Consider the following 23833-nt stretch of genomic DNA (forward strand, 5'->3'; position numbering starts at 1 on the left):
TTTTATGTCCAGCTGAGGGATGTAAACACACCAATCAGCACTCTGCATCTAGCTCAGGGTTTGTAAATACACCAATCAGTACTCTGTGTCTAGCTCAAGGTTTGTAAATACACCAATTGGTACTCTGTATCTAATTAACCTAGTGGGGACTTGGATAACTTTTCTGTCTAGCTAGAGGATTGTAAATGCACCAGTCAGCACTCTGTGTCTAGCTAAAGGATTGTAAATGCACCAATCAGCACTCTGTCAAAATGGACCAATCAGCACTGTCAAAATGGACCAATCAGCTCTCTGTAAAATGGACCAATCAGCATGATGTGGGTGGGGTCAGATAAGCAAATAAAAGCAGGCGGGGTAGAGGAGGTTCTCTTCTATATTGTGGAAGGTTTGTTCTTTCTCTCTTTGCCATGAACTCTTGCTGCTGCTTACTCTTTGGATTCATGTTGCCTCATGAGCTGTAACACTGTGAACCAAGGTCTGCAGCTTCACTCCTGAAGTCAGTGAGACCATGAACCAGAAGGAAGAAGCTCCAGACACATCTGAACATCTGAAGGAGCAAATTCCAGACACACCGTCTTTAAGAACTGTAACACTCACTGCAGGGGTCTGCAGCTTCATTCTTGAAGTCATGGAGACCGAGAACCCACCAATTCTGGACACACCAGGAAGGTGATTCTTCAACAAACGTTGACGGAGGCTTACATGGGGCCAGACCACGGCACTGAAAAGCACTGGGGCTAGCGGGGGAACAAAGTCTAGATAGGGCAGTAGCTGCCCACAATGAGAGACCCACAGTTTAGTGGAATACACCTATTACCTTTCTTTCATTTTGTTTGTGTGGGAGAGAAGTATGGTATTTAATATTTAATTGAGCAGTTATATGTGAAAAAACAACCTTCGGAACCCTAAACCCCTTCAACCCCAAAAAAACCCAAAAAGCAACAAATCCAACCCCAAGGTAAAAAAAAAGAAAACGAAGCAAAAAAAATGCAAGCCTCAACAAAGGCAAAAAAACAACCCCCGAAGCAAAACGAAAAAAAGCCGGCCGGCCCCCGAAAACCAAGGGGGAAGAAGGAAAACCCAAGGGCAGGCTTGATCTTCCTGAAAACAGTACCAGCACCATCCACTGATCGATTCGAATATTTCCATCACTTAAAGCTCCTGGCCTCACTGCCAGGAATAGAAAGTTAAAAAAAACCCCAACCCCGGAAAGGTTTGCCCGGAACCCGAAAAAAAACCTCCCAACGGCCCCCAAGAACCCCAAGGAAGCCCTCCCTTCTTTCTCACAACCCTGGCCCGGGGCACCAGAGGGCCTGCTTCCGCGGACGAACTACAACCCCCACAATGCACCGCGCGGAAAGCTGGGTCCCCGCTGAGGGAAGGGTAAGGTGTCCCAAAGGTCCCTTCATTAAAAAATTACGTACTTTTTTTTACGTCGCTTTCCCACGATCACACAGATCTCAGTTCCAGGAGGACGCATCGCCTTTTTATTAATAGTACATGCTGTGAGTCGTGTAGAGTAGTTTTTGTCTTCAGGCATAGCAGAGGGCGGCCGCGATAATACACAGTCGCGGGCGTCCCTGGACCACGCGGGGCTCGGAGCCAGCAGCAGCGGCCTCCCTCCGCCCCCACCGGACGCAGGCCGGAAGTACGCGACGGGAGACTTCCGGCCACTGCGTTGTAGTCGCCGGGCTGCAGAGCGTTCTTCCGCCGGCTGTTTTCCCAGGCTAGCTGGGCCTGTACCTCGCGCACTCCTCTAGCTCCTGGTCCTTCAGTCTCCGCTCGTCTCACCGTAGGCTGTGACGACATGAGCAACAAAGAAGGTGGCGTCCTCAACAACACGGGGCGTTATTTATCCAGAGGGGGAGGTTCTCCACTCTTTCTATGCCGTTTTCCCCTTTTCACTCTTGAAGGATGCTTTCGTGCCTTGCAGACTCGGGGGCGGCAGCTCTGGTTCTCTCCCCGGCCAGATGGGCCCTGTTTACACCTCCTTTTTTATTAAATCTTTGAGGTGTGATTTTATCCTAGTTTAGTAATTGCTGTAATGCCAGATCGTAGCACTAGTTGGTGGAAGCTTGGATGGTTTGCATGGAAAGGCCTGGGCAGCGTCTCTGTCAGTCTGCGGAGAAAGCCTCTAAGGCGAGGGCCCTGTGCGTGTCTGGTTTTAAAGCAAGGAGAACGTTTGCCTATGTTCTGTTTTGCAAACTGTTGGTGATGGAAGATCTCTCTCTAACTTTTTTTCTTCTCTATATAAGGATCAGGAGGGTTCAGGAAAAGGAAACATGACAATTTCCCACATAACCAAAGAAGAGAAGGGAAGGATGTTAATTCATCTTCACCAGTGATGTTGGCCTTTAAATGTAAGTTCTCTGCAATGTAAGTTGATGAAGGGGAGAGAACAAAATTATGTAGCCATGATTATGCGCAAGAAAACAGTCCCTAAGAATTTGGATGTGAAACTTTAGCTGGAAGTTTTGTGATGGTGCTAGAACTACCCTAAAAGTCTGGATTACAAAGGCCTTCACTTTTATGTTCCATTAAGAGAAATATTAATATTAGTAATCAGGTAAACATGACTTAAACACAAGAAACAGTAAACATTAGCTAATATTAGACATGTCACATACTCAAGAATTGTGTACCTGATAATATTTATTCATCTGTTATATGCTAAAATATATTTTCATTTATTGTGTATCCTCTACTAGGCTTGAAGTCAAGGAGGGTATCTTTGTTTTAACTGTAACACTTTGCACAGAATAGGAGCTTGTATCTATTAGTACATCTTGTGTGTCTATATACACAAATTTTCACAGACCTCTTTTCTCAGCATATTAACTTGGACAAGTTATTCCTCATTTCAAAACAAACATAAAACAAAGTTCTCTTCCTTTTGTCCTCCTCTTATCCACTATCCTGTACCTTACATTTCTGTGATTAAGGAATCTGGGAAGGGCTTAGCTGATTGATTCTGATTTGCAATCACCTGAAACCTTGATTGGGGCTGAAGGATCCACAGCTGTTGACAGTTCAGGCCTTTTGCCTGCAACCAGCTCTCTGTTCCTGTCCACATGAACTTGTGCTGCTTGGGTGTCCTTTGGTGTGGCATCTGGTCTCCTTCAGAGAGAGTGCAAGGAGGAAACCACAGTCTCCTTATGTCCTAATCTTAAACATCAGACACTGTCATTTTGTCACATTTTATTTATTAGAAGGGAGGCAGTTTTAAAAACTGTCTCACGTTGAAGGGGAAGGAAATTACGTCCTACCCTTTGGAGGAAGGAGTCTCAAGTGTTTTGTGGATATATTTTAAAACCACCACAGTATCTACTGTGATCTTCAGAAGTTTAAGACAGCTGGCTGTAATTGAATAAAGAGCATACGGATACAGAAGGTGGAGTTGCGGCTGGGCGTGGTGGCTCACGCCTGTAATCCCAGCATTTTGGGAGGCCAAGGCAGGTGAATCACGAGGTCATGAGTTTGAGACCAGCCTGGCCAACATGGTGAAACCCTGTCTCTACTGAAAATACAAAAAATTAGCTGGGCGTGGTGGCGGGCGCCTGTAGTCCCAGCTACTTGGGAGGCTGAGGCAGTAGAATCGCTTGAACCGGAAACACCGAGGTTGCAGTGAGCCCAGATCGCGCCATTGCACTACAGTCCCGGCGACAGAGTGAGACTCCATCTCAAAAAGAAGAAAAAGAAGGTGGAGTTGCTTCTAAGGTGGTGTCCTCATTACCTGTCTGCTGAACTACAATTTTCTTTTTTTTTTTTTTTTTTTGAGACAGAGTCTCACTCTGTCTCATGCCTGGCTAATTAAAAAAAATTTTTATTGTAGAGACAAGGTTTTGCCATGTTGCTTAGGCTGGTCTTGAACTCCTGAGCTCAAGCAGTCCGCCTGCCTCGGCCTCCCAAAGTGCTGGGATTACAGGCATGAGCCACTGCGCCTGGCCTGAACTACAATTTTCTTTAAGACCTAGGTCAAGTAGCTTCTTTCCTGTGAACCTGTTCTGATTTTTCTCTAAAGCCGACTTAGTGACCATCATGAAATATTGAGTATCTGCTATGTTCTACCATGTATTAGTAGTGAACAAGAAACGTGGTTTCTGCTTTCCTAAGTTTTTTACATATATTTGTTATAGCATGATTACATTTTATTTGTTTACATCTCTGTCCCTTATATAGGACTGAGCTCCTTGAGGATAGGAACTCTACCTTATCTAACTGTATGTTCATAATATCTGACTTATAGTGGTCATTAATGTAGCCATAATAAATAATACATATTGATTATGTTAACCCTGGCCTAATTATTATCTTAGTAATAAGAGACTAGATATATTTAGGTCCTTGTCAGCTACTAATTTAGTTAGTAGTTTAAGTTCTCTTTTTTCAGTTCATGCAGTATACATGATTGAGCGTTTCCTATAGGCTAGGCAACATGTGGGGCAGTGCAGTGAAAAGACTTTGGAAATAAAGGCGTTATTAAGACAGTTAAGTGGTTTAAGGGTATTTCAATGTATAGAGCTTGATAAATTCAGAAAGTTTATACTTGACATTTGCCAAGTAAGTAGATTAAATGTTTTTACCACAATTAACTGGGCATGATGGCATGCACCTGTAGTATGCTTTTAGTCCTAGCTACTCTGGAGGGGCTGGGGCAGGAGGACTGCTTGAACTCAGAAGTTTGAGGCTGCAGTGAGCTGTGATTAGGGCCACTGCACTCTAGCCTGGGCAATGGAGACCCTGACTCAAAAGGAAAAAAAAGCTAACTGTGTGATGTGATGGCTATTTTAATTAGCTTGATAGTGGTAATCATTTCACAGTTTTTTTTTCCGGAGATAGCGCCTCACCCTGGCCCAGGCTGAAGTGCAGTGATGTGATCTTCGCTCACTGCACGCGTAGCCTCTTGGGCTCAAGTGATACTCCCACCTCAGCCTCCCAAGTAGCTGGGACTACAGGCATGTGCCACCACGTGTGGCTAGTTTTTAGATTTTTTTGTTGAGGCAGGGTCTCACTATGTTGCCCCTGCTGGTTTCGAACTCCTGGGCTCAAGTGATCTCATCCCCTTGGCCTCCCAAAGTGCTGGGATTACGGGCATAATCAACCATGCCCGGCCCTATAATTTTTAATTGTTAGTTATACCCCAGTAAAGGTGGAGAAGCAGGAAGACAAAGAACAGGGAAAAAAAATTTTAATAAACTGGAAAAAAAAGGTCAAAGTTTCTTTTTTTGGAGATGTTTATATTATTAATATATGTGGTTAATTTTTAAAACTTTATGTAACTTTGTTACATAAAAGTAATACTTGTTATGTGTCATTTTGCGATAATCTTTTGTTTACTCAGTTCATTTTTTACAACTTGTACGGTATTCCCATTGTGAGACTGAGTGGTAAAACCCAGTTAAGGCATACCTATATTTAAAGGAGAAAATACTTTAATTATTAGAGTCTTTTTGATTTTCACGTAATTTAGAAATAAATAAGATGATTTTATTCTGTTCATTTTTATAAACTGGATAATAGTTGCTTTCTTACATATAGAGACAGTGCTTTTAGGTACAGACTGTTTTTGCTTTCTAGCCGTTTGCATTCTAAGAAAATTAAAATCTTTTCCCTTTTTTTTGCTTTCATAAGATTTACCAAGTGTTTTGGAAAAGTTTAACATAAAAGCCTCCAGGCCTGTCAGAGGAGATTTTAAATGGACTCTCACTCTGTCGCCCAGGCTGGCGTGCAGTGGTGCAGTCTCAGCTCACTGCAGCCTCCGCCTCTCGGGTTCAAGTGATTCTCCTGCCTCAGCCTCCCAAGTAGCTGGGACTACAGGCCTATACCACCATGTCTGGCTAATTTTTGTATTTTTAGTAGACATGGGGTTTCACTATATATTGGCTAGGCTGTTCTCGACCTCTTGACCTCAAGTGATCCACCCACCTCAGCCTCCCAAAGTGCTGGGATTATAGGCATGAGCCATTGCACTCAGCCCAGAAAGTCTTAAAGGAGAACACTAGCTTCCAGAGAAAATTCCATGAGATAGTATAGTTTGTTCAACTCCAACTTTAATCCAGGATCTTTAATGTCCGAGCAACCACTTTGCTATCAAAGTTTGAGCTAATTACATTAAAAGGAGTTATCAGATGAATATTCTGTTGTTGAATCATCTGAGTAAAGCAATACTGTCTTTTTAAATTTATTTTGAAGTAATCTCAAATTTATTTTAAAAATTGCAAGACTTATACAGTTGGAAAAATAATACAAAGAACTTCTATATAGCCTTGACTTAGATTGACCAAGTTTTAACATTTTGCCACTTTCGCTTTATTATTCTCTCTATATATGTAAATTTAAATGTCTAAACATACATTTATTCTGAAGCATTTAAGAACAAGTACCCCTTTACTTGTTAATACTTCAGAATATATTTCCTAGGAAGACTATTCTCATGTATAACTATAGTATTGTTACTAGTTTCAGGAGATTTAATACTGTCACAGTACTTTAATCTACGGTGCTTATTTTGACAATTGTCTCAATAAGGTTCCTTCTAGCTTTTTTTTTCTCTAGTCCAGTAATCTAGAACAGGATCACGTTACACTGTAATGTCTCTTTTTAGTTTTCTGTGATCTGGAACAGTTTCTCAGTCTTTCTTTGTCTTTTATGACAATGACATTGATTGAAGAATATAGGTCTCATTTAATAGAATATTCCTCAACTTGGATTTGGTTAATATTTTCTCATGATTAGATTCAGGTTATGCATCCCTGTCTGGAATGCTACATAAATGATGATTTATTCTTTTGGGGGGTATTGCAAGGGACCAAGTAATGTAAGGCTTCATAAGGAGTTTGGAGTTTGTAAAATGTAATGCAGAGTCATTAGAGAGTCTTAAAAACTAAAGTAAATTTTTGGGAAATGTCACTCTGGCAGCTATAGAAAGGCAAGGTGGGCAGAGGCAGACCAGACAAGAGACTGTTTTGTAGTTCGGGTACAGTAAGGTGTTTGTAAGGTAACTTAGAGGTAATAATAAGGTGACTTAGATTTGGATGACAGTAATGAAGCTGATAAGACAGATTCAACAGTGCTTTATAAAATTATATTACTATTATGAGGAATTTATATTTTATTCCAACTGCATTAGCATACATTTGAAAAAGTAATAGCTAAGCAGCAAAATAATAAGACATTTTTCCATGTTAGGGGCAGTGCTTATTGGACACATGGATTTGCAGTTCCTTTTCAACAATTTCTTAGTTCCCAGGAGACTGCATACCCTTGGTATGTTTACCTCAAACTACAACACATGCTCTTACCCAATATATTATACTGCTTATGACTTCAACAAGCAGTTCAGTCAGGAAATGTTTTGTGAACATATGCTGCTAGACACGGATCTATGCTCTGATACAGTGGTGAAACAAGCACATTTACAAATAAATAACAATATAATTTTAGCTAGTGAAGGATAAATGTAAATCAGTGAAGCGTGGTAAGGAATGGAGAGTAAGGGAGGAGGGAGACAGGTGATTCTTAAGCAGTCCTTGAGCAGAATGATATCTGAATGATGAAAGTGAAATGTGAGATGATGAGAGGGAATAGTGTTCTAGAGAGGCAGTAGCAAAAATAGAGGCATCAAGAAAGGTGCAAGCTTAGAGAATCGGGACCAGCAAGAAGACATATTCTGGCTGGCTCACGAGCTAAGGGCAGGACATGAGGCAGTTTAATGTGTTAGAGGCATGAATTTATGAAAAGATTCTAGATTCTGCAGGTTATTTTTCCCGTAAGTAATATAATCTTTATGTAGACTCCAAGTCGTTGTACTGTTTTATTAAATGTTAGGTATATAAAACGTTCTGTACGTGTAACTTTGTGTTCTAGAAAAAGTAAACAGTTTTCCTTCAGTTAAATTTATTTAATACCTTTTGCTCTAAGTATATTATTCACAAAACTTTAGGTGTAGTCTTTTAAACAATAATAAAGTAATTATTTTGTTAATTGTTAAGAATTTTAGTAAGGAAAAAATTTTGAGGCTGAAACATCTGATAGTGATATGATGAAAGCTTTTTGTTATTTTAAAAAACTTAAAACACTGTTTTTGTTTGGCAGTCTCAAGTTAGGCTTTCTGAAAAAAGTTTACCAAGGTAAAATTATTTGAGTCTCAATATTCAAGACTAAAATTAAGCAGAATAGATGAAACTTAAGTTAGCATAAAAGTAAGCAGATTGGCAATTATATGTAATAGATATAGATAAAAGTATTCCATTCAGCATTAAGTGCTGATAGAATACGGGTAAGGAGAAATCAGTATAAGGAATCAAAGTGCTGACATTTAAGGAGGCAAATGTGTGAAAAATTTCCTGAAGGCAAGACATGTTAGAATTATGAAAATGTTTTGTTCTGTAAGGAAAAGGATGTATGAAAGTAGGGAGGAAATCTTTTCTTCATGTAATATTATGTTACGGGAGATTGTGTCCATAACAATTTGACAGGTTGAAGATTAATTTCTATGTGGAAGGGTTGAGTCTTCAAAGGTAGTATTTAAGAATTGGACACTACAGCCTGTATTCAGCCTTTCATCGATCTCAGAAACTCTTCATTTTCTCCTACTTTTAGTTCTTTTCCTAGATTTCTAACATCCTACCTCAATTTTCAGCTGACTTTTTTCCAGCCTAATTAAATTTCGATGTTTCTTACTGATCATTTTCAGATGAACTCTGCCACAGCTTTCTATTGATTGCAGAACTACTTTATGATCTAGTTCTCTAGCTATAACAAAATGAACTCACTCAGTGATTGTCTATTTTTAGTCATTTTTCTTTTTTTTCCTCTTTACTAATCTTTCTGAAAATATTTCTCAAGTATATTATGCTTATGTATGCAATATTACTATGTGATAAAACAAAGTAAATTTGAGATTATGTACTTTCTAAAATAAATGGGCTAACTAGATTTTTACTTAATATTTAAATGTGATATTCGTAATTTGGTAGCTTTTAAAAAAATTAAGATATAATTCACGTACTGTGGCATTCGCTTTTAAGAAATTTGTTTCATGTTCATTTTAATATACATGTGCTACCTTATTACAATTGACAGATTTTTAGAAAATCTTCAAGGATTCAGGAGTGTGTGAGCTGCTGTGCGTTGTTGGCGTTTACAGAAATTATTAGTAGATACTTAGTTTTACAGGTTTAGAAATCTGGGAACATTATGTGGACCTCTTGAGGTACTTTAGCACTGTTAGTGATGTATACCTAGGATATTTGACAGTTAACACTAAAGTAGGTGCTAGAGATTGTTTATAATATTCACCTTTTTGTGTTTTGAGAATTAGTGTCATTACCATCGTGTTCTACTTCTGAATGAAGTCAGGTGACTGCAGTCGTCTGCATTTACATTGTGACATCTTTTTTTTTTTTTTTTTCTTTTTTTGAGATGGAGTCTCGCTCTGTTGCCAGGCTGGAGTGCAGTGACTTGATCTCGGCTCACTGCAGCCTCCGTCTCCGGGGTTCAAGCGATTCTCCTGCCTCAGCTTCCTGAGTAGCTGGGACTACAGGCACATGCCACCATGCCCAGCTAATTGTTTTGTTTTTAGTAGAGACAGGGTTTCACTGCATAGGCCAGGATGGTCTTGATCTCTTGACCTCATGATCCACCCACCGCGGCTTCCCAAAGTGCTGGGATTACAGGCGTGAGCCACTGTGCCCAGCCTATGTGACATACATCTTAAAAATATTATTTGGTAGGCTTTGAGTATAGAATATATACATACTTATGATCATAATAATGTGTTTTTAGCATTTCAGCAGGAACTTGATGCAAGGCATGACAAATATGAGAGACTTGTGAAACTTAGTCGGGATATAACCGTTGAAAGTAAAAGGACAATTTTTCTCCTCCATAGGATTACAAGGTGAGTAAGCATCTTTAAAATTTATTATCATTTGATACTAGCTATTAGAGTATTCTGTGACTTTGAATGTGAGGATTAGAAGACATCAGCAGCAGGTACAACTTAAGAGTTAATATTTTAATAAAAATAGGTCTCAGCTGGGTGTGGTGGCTCACGCCTGTAATCCCAGCACCTTGGGAGGCCAAGATGGGCAGATCACTTGAGCTCAGGAGGTTGGGACCAGCCTGGGCGACATGGTGAAACCCTGTCTCTACTAAAAATACAAAAAGTAGGCAGGATTGGTGATGCATACCTATGGTCCCAGCTGCTTGGAAGGCTGAGGTGGGAGGCTTGCTTGAGCTTGGGAGGCAGAGGCTGCAGTGTGCCGAGATTGCACCACCACACTTCAGCCTGGGCGACTGAGCCAGACCCTGTCTAAAAGAAAAGGTCTGTAGGGGTTGGGTGGACTTAAAAATAGGAAAGAAAAATTCTTACTTTCAGAGGAGCTAAGGATTTTGTGTTCTGTTAAGATTATTCTTTAAGATATAACTATTATCTGTGAAAATATATTAAATATTTTGATTGTTAGAACCTGTCACATTAAACTTTATTTGGATGATATACATGAAAATTTTAATATTACATAAATGTTAAAATCTGCATAACGTATTTTCTCATTCATTTTTGAACTCATTGCAATCTGGCTTTCTGCCTCAATTATTGAAATGCCCTTGTTACCTTCATATTATTAAGTCTCTGTTTTCTTATTTTACATTGTTGTAGCATATGATACTGTTGACTACTTAATTCTTTTTTGAAAGTTCCTCTTCTTTCAGTTTTGTGACTTTTGTTTAAATTTTTTTTCTCTAGGACTTTATTTTTCTACACAGGCTTTGTATATTTGATAGACTTCGTGATTGCAAGTAAAAGAAACAAACTAGTCTAAGCAGAACAGGGAAATTAATTATAAAAAGCCATTATCAACTAGCAGATTTTTTATTTTATGCACTATTTTTTATTATAGTTGTGATCATATTGTTCATACAGTTTTGACTAGTAAACTGAGAACATAGTAGACTTCAGAAAAATTAGAACTTCTCAAGATTCAGCACTATCTTATGAGCAGCTGAGTATCTCCATCTTCCATCTTTGCTTCTTTGTTTGCTTCATAATTCATTTGACCTGACTCCTTTGCCTTTCTGTTTCACTAGAGGTAGAATGGTATCTACCCTACAACTCCCCAGCTTCTGAAGACGGATTGTTGTTACAAATTCCAGATGTCTCCAGAAGGGTAGCTGTGTTGGCTTTATACTATATATCATAGAGAGAATGTAGGGAAGACCAAATAGAATTTATTAGCTTTTCATTATTGAAGACATCATTGGCTGGGCATGGTGGCTCACGCCTGTATGGGCAACATGATGAAACCCCATCTCTACAAAAAATACAAAAAACCAGCTGGGGAGGGTGGTATGCACCTGTAGTCCCAGCTGCTCATGAGGCTGAGGCAGGAGGATTGATTGAGCACAGGTGGTCAAGGCGGCAGTGAGTCATGATTGTGCCACTGTACCCCGGCGTGCGCAACAGAATGAGACCCTGTCTCAAAAAAAAAAAAAAGATACTGAAGTATTCCATTCAGTAACATGAAACTTTTAAGATAATTCTCACGTTTTAGTTTTTATTTCATTAAATGGAATCTAATTTGCCATACGTAGATTTACTGAAATATGGCACTGTTAACATTTTCTTTTTCCTATCTGACTCTGTAAAATTAGTTGCTTGTTTTCTTATATCGTTCTTAGATAGCTTGTGCATAGTAAGGTTTGTATTATCGAAAGAAGCAATACTGTTCTGATTAATTATGGACACTTTTTTTTTTAGTACCTATTGCAATTCTAAAACAATTGCCATCAATATTCAGCAGTAATATAAATAATAAAAGCAATAGTATAAAAAAAATACAGATTGAGTATCCTAAATGCTTGGGACTAGAAGTGTTTTGAATTTCGGATTTTGGAATATTTGCAGATAATGTATGGGCTGAACATCCCTAATCTGGACATCTGAAATCTGAAGTGCTGTTATGAGCGTTTCCTTTGAGTGTCTTCTTGTTGCTAAGAAAGTTTTGGATTTTGGAGCATTTTGGATTTTGGGTTTTCATATTAGGGATGCTCAACCTGTAATAGGAATATGACATACCTTAATATTTTAGAAAAATCTACATTACTGTGTGAAGTCCACTTTTAAATATTTTTCCACCAAAAAATAAATGCTCATTATAGTAAACTTAGAAAATGGTAGGCTTTAGAAAAATTACAAATGACAGAAAAGATACTTAATGAGACAAATCAGTCTGTAATACCCAAAGATAGCCTCTATCAACTAGCAGATTTCTTATTTTGTACACTATTTTTTACCATAGTTGAGATCATACTGTTCATACAGTTTTGACTAGTAAACTGAGAAAATAATAGACTTCAGAAAAATAAGAAACTTCAGGAAAATTAGAAACTTTAGAAATATTAGAAACTTGAGGAAAGTAAAAATACTTTATGAAAGAGGCTGGGTGTGGAGGTTCACGCCTGTAATCCCAGCACTTTGGGAGGCCAAGGCAGGCGGATAACTTGAGGTCAGGAGTTTGAGACCAGCCTGGCCAACATGGCCAAACCCCATCTCTAGTAAAAATATAAAAATTAGCCAGGCGTGGTGGCATCCCAGCTACTTGGGAGGCTGAGGCAGGAGAATTTCTTGAACTCAGGAGGTGGAGGTTGCTTGAACTCAGAATTGTGCCATGACACTCCAGCCTGGGTGACAGAATGGGACTCTGTCTCAAAAAAAAAAAAAAAAAACTTTATGAAAGAAATGAGCCAGTCACAGTACATCTGAAAAACTGTTAATGAGAAGACCTCATGTATTTTAACTACAAAACTATTTTAATAGACATAAGATAACTCTTCTTCAGTGAGCTTCAGTAGTTTGTGTCTTTCAAGGAATTTGCCATTTCCTCTTAAGTTTTGAAATTTTTGGGTGCTAATTTTCATTTTGATTTCACCTTTGACCCAAGAGTAATTTAAATATCTTATTTTGTGTCCAAATATTTTGGGAGTTTCCCAGACAACTTTCTGATACTGATTTCTAATTTAATTTCATGTGGTCAGAGAACATGCTTTCTATAATTTGAATCCTTTTAAATTTATGGAGCCTTAATTTTGACCCAGGATATGGTCTGTCTGGTAAATGTTGTGTGTACACTTGAAAAGTGTGTATTCTGCTATTGTTAGGTGTAATTAAGTCAGATTGGTTGATAGTGTTTGCATCACTTATTTCCTTATGATTTTCTGTATACTTGCTCTGTCAGTTACTGAGAGAGAGAAAGAGGGTGGCATCTCTTGACGATAATTGTAGATTTGGCTTTCTCCTTGAAGTCCTATCAGTTTTTTCTTCAAGTATCTTGAAGCTCTTTTATTTGGTACATTAATATTTAGGATTGTTATGCATTGAATGAATTGACCCTTTATCATTATGATGTATCTCTGGAAATAGGCTTTGCCCAAAGTTTGATGTTAATGTAGCTGCTCCTGTTTTCTTTTGGTTGTTATCAGAATGTGTATTTTTTCATCCTTTTATTTTTAATCTGTTTGTGTTTATATTTAACATGGATTTCTTGTTTCTTGCTTTTTAAAAATCCATTCTGAAAATCTCTGCTTGTTAGTGCAGGTGTTTAGATCGTTTACATTTAATGTACTTATTGGTATGGTTATAATTAAATCTACCATCTATTCTCTCCTTCCTGCCTTATTTTGGATAATTTTTTATGATCCCATTTTATCTTATTTGTAGGCTTATTAGCTATGCCTTTTAAAAATTTTTTGTAGTGATTGTTTTATGGTTTATAATATGCATCTTATTGTCAACCATTCTCACTTTGTACAATACTGTGTTTACTAAAATTTATACATATAAGAATCTTTTCACTTTGCATGATTTTTTGGTAACAGTTACTTTGCCGATAAAGATCACAGTGTTGATGTGCCTAAGTTTCAGTCAACACAGTATCATGCAAAGTAAGGACTAATACTTATCACTTCGCATATGGTGTAAGAATCTTATACTTTCTTTTCCATTTCCCCTCTACTAGCTTGGCCTTTTATGCAGCTGTTATGATTCATGTTATTTCTACTTTTGTTGTTTCCACTGATTTTTACTTTAAACAGCATGATTTAAAAATAAGAAAAATATTTATGTTTATCCACATTTACCATTTTTGGTAAATGTTCATTCCTTTGTGTATAGATTCGGATTTTTATCTGGTATCATTTTCCTTTCGCCTAAAGAACTTCCTTTAATATTTTTTGTAGTGTCAGTCTGCTGATGATGAATCAATTCTTTCTGGCTCTGTGAACTAAGGGGATTGTTCTGCCTGCTCACTTTGGGCAATTCTTTTTCCAGCCTTAGGTAGTTTCCTCGCATGCCTGCACTGATCAGTACTCAACTGAAGACTTGAGAAGGTTGCTTCTATAAATCTCTGAAGCTCTCTGTTTATACAGCTTTCTCCTCATTGTTACTCTGCTCTGCAAATTTTAGCTGTCTTGATCCCCCAAAACTCCCAACTCCTTTTCTACTCAGACTGACTCCCAGGCTCCACCTAAGTTTCCTGTCTCTGTACTGTCACTTGGAAGCTTTCCAGGCAATAAGATGAGGCAGTCAGAGGGTATATGTTGTGCTCCTCCCTTTCCCCAGGGATCACTGCTCCAGGCTGCCTGTAGTCCAGTGTCTGTAACCATTGTTTTCTGTATTTATTTTTTCTTTTTAGTTGTTTAAGGTGGGAGGATAAATCCAATCCATGTTACTCTGCCCTTTACTGAAAGCAGACGTCTATCCATATGTCATATTTTTATGAACAAAATTTTTCTTAGTTATATTACACGTATAATTTTTTGTATACTTTTTTCACTTAACAGTGTGTTAATAGCATTTTTATGTTTTCCATACTATTAATAGTTTTCAGTAGTTTTGAGTTAGAAGTATCTGAATGTATACGATATTTAGCCCTATGTTGATAATTAGATCATTTTAGTTTTTCACTATTGAAGCATCTGATGTTCTAAAAGTTCCCAATATCTTGATCATAGTGCTCCTGATATGGAAGATATATTGACTGAATCAGAAATTAAATTGGATGGTGTCAGACAAAAGATATTCCAGGTAGCCCAAGAGCTATCAGGGGAAGATATGCATCAATTCCATCGAGCCATTACTACAGGTAAGTCTAGGTTTGTTTCAGGGGTAATAAATATTTTAAATAGTGTGCTACATGATTAACATGTGAGTTGAATGAATTTTAAGTGACACCTGATGAAATAATAATTCTGGCTTTAAAGAACTGCAACTTTGTAGTAACATAGAAGTAATTCAAAGGCAAGTTGGCTTTATTTTTTTTTAACAGTGTAGTAATAGTCATTGATTGATTTTAATAAAGTATTTGAGAACACAGATTTAATAGGACGAACTTTATTCTTGAGCATGTAGGATGTATTCAGACAGGGCACATCTCATTTCTAAGTACAAGTAAATCTCACTGATGGCTCTAAGTTTCCATTTCAAGTATGTTCATGAAAGAAAATGTTGCCAGATAAACCCAAATATCTCATAATGTGACTCCACATCTGGGTGTTTTATATTCACTTAAAAAAATTTGAGGGTAGGCCGGGCGCGGTGGCTCACGCCTGTAATCCCAGCACTTTGGGAGGCCAAGGCGGTGGATCACGAGGTCGGGAGTTCGAGACCATCTTGGCCAAGATGGTGAAACCCCGACTCAACTAAAAAATACAAAACTTAGCCAGGTGCGGTGGTGGGCGCCTATAATCACAGCTACTTGGGAGGCTGAGGCAGGAGAGTCGCTGGAACCCAGGGGGTGGAGGTTGCGGTGAGCTGAGATTGCACCACTGCACTGCAGCCTGGGTGTCAGCGCAAGACTCCATCTCAAAAAAAAGAAAAATTTGAGGGTATACTGGATCTTGGTAGTTAGCATTATTTTCAAATAAATTGAATAAATGTATAAAGTGCTTGGTTCTTTCCTCTTCCTTCTTTTTCTAATGTGGGTTCATTGATAGGACAGATACTAGATAATTCAGATACAGGTTGAGTATCCCTTATCCAAAATGCTTGGGAACAGAAGTGTTTCAGATTTCGAGTGTTGGAATATTCACAGTTTATTGCTTGAGCATCTCTAATCCAGAAATCTGAAATGCTCCAATGAGCATTTCTTTTGAGCATGACCTTTGAGCATCGTGGCAGCACTCAAAACGTTTTGGATTTTGGATCATTTGGGATTTAGGATTTTTGGATTAGGAATGCTCAATATCAGTACCCTAAGATTTGCAGGAAGACTGGGAAATGAGTTTATTTGGTATCTGCTTAATACGTATATCCAGTTTTAGCCTAAACGTTTATAATTTCAGCACTTGTTTTTTCAGAAATGTTGAAATGTCTTCTAATATGGGTAGGAGAAAGTACCAGCATACATTAGTTAAAACCGAGGCTGCATTGTTGGAAACTGAAGTGTAAAACAGCCTGTGAGGAGTCATTATAACATTACCAGTGAAATACAGTCTGCCATCATAATTTATTAATACCAGGAGCTTATTTGATATTTTAATAACAGCACACATAATAAAGATGACTTCATGAATTTAGTTTGTTGTAAAGTGACACAATCTATAAAGTGTGACAGATTTGGCTGGAGTGGGAGAGAAGATCAGAAGTATTGGTAGGAAGAAGGATGAAGTAAAAGGTAAATCAAGCTTAGCAGAAAGCACGAGAATATCTTTATAATAGTAGCTGTGACGATACTACAGATAGATTCATAGCAGGAAAATATTTCAGACAGTGTAGTTCTGCTATACATAAGTTAGGTATGCATGTGTAATCTTGAGGGCTACTGAGTGGCAGTGGCGGTGGTGGTGGGGGACCAAGTTAGGTCTCTTAGTTTCTGGAAAGTGCTTGAACTGAAGCAGCAGTACAGTCTAAATGTCTGTATTAAACGGAAATCCAATTCTACGGCTTTTCCCAAGTATCCTATTAACCTGCATGACTGAAGGCAAGAGTTTGAATAACTTCCATAATCTTTATCATTTTTTCTATCACAGCATCATCATGTAGTATGCCTATCTTGCAAAAGTTCATGACAGTTAATAAATATAATAAAAGCTGATCACCGTTGTTCTCACTTTGGACTTCAATCTGCGTAAAACTTGTATTTAATAAAAATTCATATATTTTTCCCCACAATGTTGGTCCTCATGTGTGAAAAATGATGTTTTTCATGTTTAAACTTCTCAATTCCTTATTAGTGCATGATTAGGCTCTACTAATTGTGACAACATCAAGTTCCCGAAATATCTATGGGACATACTGGACATTGCAGATTTGCTGTATTTGGCCCATAGTTCTATTTTGTATATCCTCATGCATCAGTGAAGTATAAAGATAAGAGTTTAAATAAGGGCGAAGACCATATACATAATGATACCAGAAGCAACCTAGAAAGCTATACATTGTCTTACAGAACAGACAAATGGAGAGAAAAAGGTGAGAGGGAAATATTCAGTAGAGTATTTCCTAATTCAGGAAGGAAGTGCTGTACTCTTGGAAAGATAGGACATTAATAAAATGGGAATGATCCATCTTCAAATTTTCCTACTTCACTGTATCATTGAGGATTATCATAAGCCCAGTGGTCTCTTTTAGGCCTTCGTTTATGATTTGTAAGTTTTCTTTGAAGATAACTTACTCATGAATTAAAATAATGAAGGATTTTCTATATCTTTTCTGTAAAAAGTCTTTAAAATGAGGTTCTTTGAATTGAAGCAATAAAGATGTTTTTTCTTAAAGTTAAGGAATAAAGCGGTCAAGTAAAGAGGTGTCTAGGACTGAAAATTTTGCCGACAGATACTTTATTTGATAAAATAAGGTTATTTATAATTGGATTAGCATTAACAATATGATGCTTATGAATAGCTTGCTGCTTGTAATTGTTAAATGCTTGTTTTGGTATTACTCCAAATAGTTGTTCTTTTGACTTGAAGATAAAACAATTCTGGCAATGAACTAAAGGAGTTCTGTGCTTTTCCTCATTAAGAATAGTGCTAATGGCACGCAGAGCATTTCCCTAAGGGATACTTGTGTGAGCTCAAACTTTGAGTATCTTAATAATTGAACAACAACACAACGTCAGGTCTGTTTTCTACACATTTCTTATCAGAGTAGATTACAGATTGTCCCAAGGGGTAGTTAAACAAATGAACAAATAATTAGTTGCTTGAAATGTCACTTAAAAAAAATTTGTCCTGCCATTTTTTTTTTCCCTCTTGTTGAAAAATTAACAGTTGTGGGGGAAATGTCCTCCATTTCAGAGAAAAAATACTGTTTTTTTTCTTTAGTTTATATTACTGATAATGATAAGAATTGTCATGTTTTGAGACATTTCGTTACACAAAAGTAAGTTTATATGCTAATTAATATTTTAATTCTTTTATCCAAGAATGTGAGTGATGGGTAAAGTGGATGTTTAGGGCCAGTTAAGATATGTTTTTAGCCACTATTCTTTATATTCACAATCTCATAGGTTTTTGCAATACCTCTAAATCATAGATATTTTTACCGCTTCACAAGTGGGGAGATTGAGGCTCACAAGTTATGCTCAGGGTCATAAGCTGGCACGTGGTAGTACCACTGGTTTCTTCCCACATGGATTTCATTTACTTCTTGACTTTACAACCTAACTCCTAGTAAAGGCTTTACTTCGCTTACCCCAAATACTGAGGTTTTCCTCATACACCCAGCACACACTGTGGCCCTTTTTTTCGTAGCACTTCTCAACTTCTAACATGTAATCTCTTTATATATTTCTTCATTATCTCTCTTTCCCTTACTAGAATGTAGACTCTGTAAATCTCTACAAAGATTTCATTCCTGTTTTTCAGTTTATATATCCCAGACACCTAACAAGTATCCGTAAATGCAAATGTTGAAAGAATGAAGAACAAAACCAATTTGAAAAGGCTTTTTTTTTCAGCCATATGCTTTATCTGATGATTTGCTTTCATGAGTTTATATTTTTACTGTTTTTTGTTTCTTCCAAAAGAAAGCATGTTTCCAGGAGCTATTTCTTAGACATAGTAGCAGGAATAGGATCAATATTAAGGTTTAGGGAAGTTCCAAAGCTATAGCAGTACAGAGAAATTAGAGGTAGGTTCAGCATGTTGGCAAAATTGTGAGTGCTCACTGGAAAAATGAACTATGATACAAATCTCTGTAAGCCTTTGGAGTAACAGTAGGAAGCGTGTAGTGGATGGAATAATATAGCTAAAAATTGAATTTGTCTGTTAATGAGTGAGATTAAGAGAGAAGTACCAGAGATGTCAGTTAGTTAGGGTAAAGCTAAGTGCAGAAGCAGATTAATAAACTGTGACGTTGCAGTGGCTTAACAAAATAGAAATTGTATCTTTCTCTCTTGAAGACCAGGCTTTATGGTGGTAGTGTGAATGTGCTCTGCCCACTTAGTTATTCACAGATCCTTGCTCTGTGGGGCTCTGCTGTTACCAGTACATGATTTCCAAGATCAGCCAGGGCATCAACATAGAGCTGACAGATTGTGGAAAAGGGAGGAGTTGGGGATGGTGCCTGAGGATTTTATGCACCAGCCCTGGAAGTGACATAGAGCACTTCTGCCTACATTTTGTTGGCTAGTCACATGGCCACACCAGCTTTAAGGAAGAATGGGAAATATGGTCTCTGTGCATGCCAAGGAAAACAAAGTGTTTGATGAATAGTTAATTTTTCTCTGCCTGATATGGTAATTTGATGTTCTTTTGGTGTAATAGAAAATTCAGGTATATGCCTGTTGATTGATTTAAAAATTTTTTCTGAATAGATTTTTCTTTTGTTTGAAAGCATTCATTTGTCTGTTTGAAAGTGATATTATAACTGGTGAGAAGACTTCTAGTTGTATTACCTAATTTTGTAAATAAGGTGAGCGATAGTATTGAAATTGGAATCTGACTTGTTTTATCTACTCTGATAGACTTTCTGCTAGACTATCATCCATCCATCTCTGATAGCTAGTATCTAGTGCTTTAAACTGTTTTATCTAAAGTCAAAGGCTTTTTCTTGAAGATTCTGCATCTTGTTAAAGACTCTCATCATCCTTAATTTTACCTATACATGTAATTACATAAATTATGCATTTTTTTTTTTTTTTTTTTTTGAGACAGTCTCGCTCTGTTGTCCAGGCTAGAGTGCAGTGGTGCAATCTAGGCTCACTGCAACCTCCGCCTCCCGGGTTCAAGCAATTTTCTGCTTCAGCTTCCTGAGTAGCTGGGATTACAGGCACACACCACCATGCCCTGCTCATTTTTGTATTTTTAGGAGAAATGGGGTTTCACCATCTTGGCTGGGCTGGTCTTGAACTGCTGACCTTATGATCCATCCACCTTGACCTCCCAAAGTGCTGGGATTACAGGCGTGAGCCACCGCACTGAGCCAAATTACGTAATTTATGTAATTTAATTATGTAAAATAGAAACAGTTTAGGGTTGCATGTAAATGTCAGATGACTCCTTAGGCATTTTTGGGTGACTTGTTTCAATCACAATTTAGTAAGTGTATATCTCACACTGAGCTTTTGTGATGACTACTATGACCATGAGAAAGTCTGTCTATAGGCATTTTCCGGGTTATGAAAACTCGGTTTGTAAATACTCTTTCTAGATAAATGTCTGGTACACACTACTTGGACTGTCCAAATGTATGATGGTCTTTTAGTCTAATTTCTCTTTTCATCTCTGAGCATTCCCATTCCTTTTCTGAAATCTTGTTTCAGAAGGTTATTCTTTTGACCTGAGGTCTGTCTGCCAGTTGATAAGGATAGGGCTAAACAGGCAACATGGAGAAAAAGAAACAGTGTCTTACTCAGTTTTGGACATATTGCACCAAGTCAGAGAGATCCTTATTCCTTGACATACTCTATCTTAATTTATCATGGCTTGGTAGGATACAAATAATGTTCTGCTAACATAGTTTGCTAGTACTTCTTTTTTTTTTTTTTTTTTAGTTTCTCTCTCTGTCACCCAGGCTGGAGTGCAGAGACATGATCTGGGCTCACTGCAACCTCCATCTCCCAGGTTCAAGTGATTCTTGTGCCTCAGAGTCCCAGGTAGGTGGGATTACAGGCAAACGCCACCATGCCCAGCTAATTTTTATATTTTTAGTAGACATGGGATTGCACCATGTTCACCAGGCTGGTCTCAAACTCCTGGCCTCAACTGATCCACCCACATTGGCCTCCCAAAGTGCTGGGATTACAGGCGTGAGCCACCGTGCCCAGCCAATTTGCTATTACTTCTTAGCAAACCAAAAAGTATTTGAGAATCGTAGTACATATTGACTTAGGATAACATTTTAAAAGAATAACATCCCCTTTTAATTGTAAGCTAATAAAAGGGAAAATAAATCGAAGAAACAAAAATACATTATAAAATATTATCTAACAAAAATTAATGGCAGTAATTCTTATTTTATTCTTCTCATAGTTTAGTAAACAGATACACAGGGCCCTTATACCAGATACTGATACATTATTCTATATAAACCCTGCTATGTAAACAGATGCATGCACTTGACAGATGAGAAAATTGGAGCCCAGTAAAATGAGTAAACTTATCTCAGTTCACACTGCTCACAAGAGACTGAATTAGCTTTAGAACCTAGGACATCCTCACTTCAAGTCTCTGCTTTCTGTTTTGCCATTACCATATTTTATTCAGTGGGAAGCTAGAGGCAGAGAGGTGAGGCAGCTGTAGTGGTCCTTCTTGGTGTGAAATGAATAGGGCCTCAAATTTAGTGTTAGCAGTGGGAATAGAGAGGAACGGGCATGTTTTTAGAAGACAGTTTATTTTTAAAAAACATAAAGAAAGGGAATAGTCTGGGGATGCCTTTAGGCTTCTGGTTTGGCCAGCTGGATGAATAGGAATGTTATTAAGCGGAGAAAACAGGAAGGTGGAATGGGTTTTGGATAAAATTAATTGGAACTCTTAGGATGTACAGATTGCTGCCTAGGAGGCTGTTTGATCTGTAGGTCTAGGGAACTCAGGATGCACCTGTAGTTACAGCCCTGGAGTTAAGAGCTCATAAATTGTAGTTAATTTTAAAGACATGGATAAGATTGTCTAAGGAGAGTGTAGAGTGAGAATAAAACCAAAGGCTTGGAACCTTAACTAAAGAAAATACAATATAATATTTAAGGGAATAATATCCCTGAGTAATCAAGACCTGAGGATGGGATCCAGAGCTTAAGCCTTATATGACAGGACAGCTCCCTATTCCCAGATGGGCAGTTACGATGGGTATAGAGGTAGGGAATTGAGAAAATTCTTGCTCAGTCACTTCCATTTTCATGTCATGTGCTGAGAAAAGGGGATGTGGTGGGGAAATGGTATGGAATTGATGGGAGACTGGAGATTTAAGAATGACTCTGATGGCTCACGCCTGTAATCCCAGCACTTTGGGAGGCTGAGGCAGGCGGATCACGAGGTCAGGAGTTCGAGACCAGCCTGACCAACGTGGTGAAACCCCGTGTCTACTAAAAATACAAAAATTAGCCGGGCATGGTGGCATGCATCTGAGGCGGGAGAATCACTTGAACCCAGGAGGCGGAGGTTGCAGTGAGCCGAGATTGCGCCACTGCGCTCCAGCCTGGGTGACAGAGCAAGACCCCGTCCCCGCCCCCAGCCAAAAAAAAAAAAAGAATGACTCTGAGTGTAATGGGGATGGGTACTTAACCAGGAATATTTAATAGTTATTGTTAATCATTTTTAAAAGTTTACCTGAGCAGTAAATATAATCCTTTCTGTATAGCAATAGGAATGAATGAGGCAGAAAGTTAGATTAATTCATGGTTTGGGTTGTGCTCATTATTTGGCAGCAGGATGACAATGGGAGAAGTAGGAAAAGATAAGCAGCCTGATGCATTATTGTGGCCATGTTTGTTGTTAAAATAGAAATACATACTTCTGTGCTTGTTGGTAAGTAGTATATTGTCAACTGTGATGAGTAGTAAAATTAATAATACAAATTTCAGCGCATGTGGTTTATCTCAGAAGCCAAAGGTGCACTGAATCCAAGATACTATATTAGTTTACTAGGCCTGCCGTAATAAAATACCACAGACTGGTGGCTTAAATAGAAATTTATTGTCTTGCAGTTCTGGAGGCCTAAAGTCTGAGATCAAGGTGTTGGCAAGTTTGATTTCCCCTGAGGCCTCTTTCCATGACATGCAGATGGCTGTCTTTTCCCTGGGTCTTCACATGGCCTTGTGCACACATGCACACACATCTCTGTTGTCTCTGTGTGTCCTAATCTTTCCTTCTATCTCCAGTCATGTTCAATTAAGGTACACCTCAGTGGCCTCATTTTAACTTATCACCCCTTTAAAGACCCTGTCTCTAAATACACTCACATTCTCAGGTACTAGAGGTTAGGGCTTCAACATATGCTCTGCATATTCGGGGCAGCCCAGTTCAGTCCATAACATATACTTTTTGGTTTGTGCACTGCAGCTAGAGGATGAGCTACAAATGTTACTTTGGAGTGGAGGGACTGGGGAGTTGCTTTTAAGGCCAGGGGTGGGTGGGGGTTTTGTGTTGTGCATTTGAGCTGTGGACTTCCTTTGTAAACCCCCAAGAAGAGGTGCCTTAAGGGGAAAAGCAAATAGTGCCTGATAACTCTTCTGGGAACCAGGGATATAAACAGATATTTCATGCAGACCATATTCTCTCAGGCTGCATTTACAATCTCAGGTGGGTTCAGAAGCATTGCTTTATTTGAGGTATGGCCCCCCGGTGGAAAGAGAAGTGGCTGTCCCTGCACATAAGGGAAAAAGTCTGAGGGAAGGGA

The 23833-nt window shown here is 38.3% G+C and overlaps 1 protein-coding gene across 1 annotated transcript in view; it reads left to right on the forward strand.

Annotated features, from left to right (window-relative positions):
* Positions 1–1548: 1548 nt before the first annotated feature.
* Positions 1549–23833, forward strand: part of TSNAX (translin-associated factor X) — a 38305-nt gene continuing 16020 nt past the window's right edge. Inside the window, exons 1-4 of the mRNA XM_011997302.1 lie at positions 1549–1823; positions 2256–2360; positions 9787–9901; positions 15013–15143. Of these exons, the coding sequence (XP_011852692.1) occupies positions 1808–1823; positions 2256–2360; positions 9787–9901; positions 15013–15143 (367 nt within the window). The 5' untranslated portion in view covers positions 1549–1807. The remainder of the gene's footprint in view (positions 1824–2255; positions 2361–9786; positions 9902–15012; positions 15144–23833) is intronic.

Source organism: Mandrillus leucophaeus, unplaced genomic scaffold (assembly GCF_000951045.1).
Source record: "Mandrillus leucophaeus isolate KB7577 unplaced genomic scaffold, Mleu.le_1.0 Scaffold537, whole genome shotgun sequence".
Taxonomy (NCBI): Eukaryota; Metazoa; Chordata; class Mammalia; order Primates; family Cercopithecidae; genus Mandrillus; species Mandrillus leucophaeus.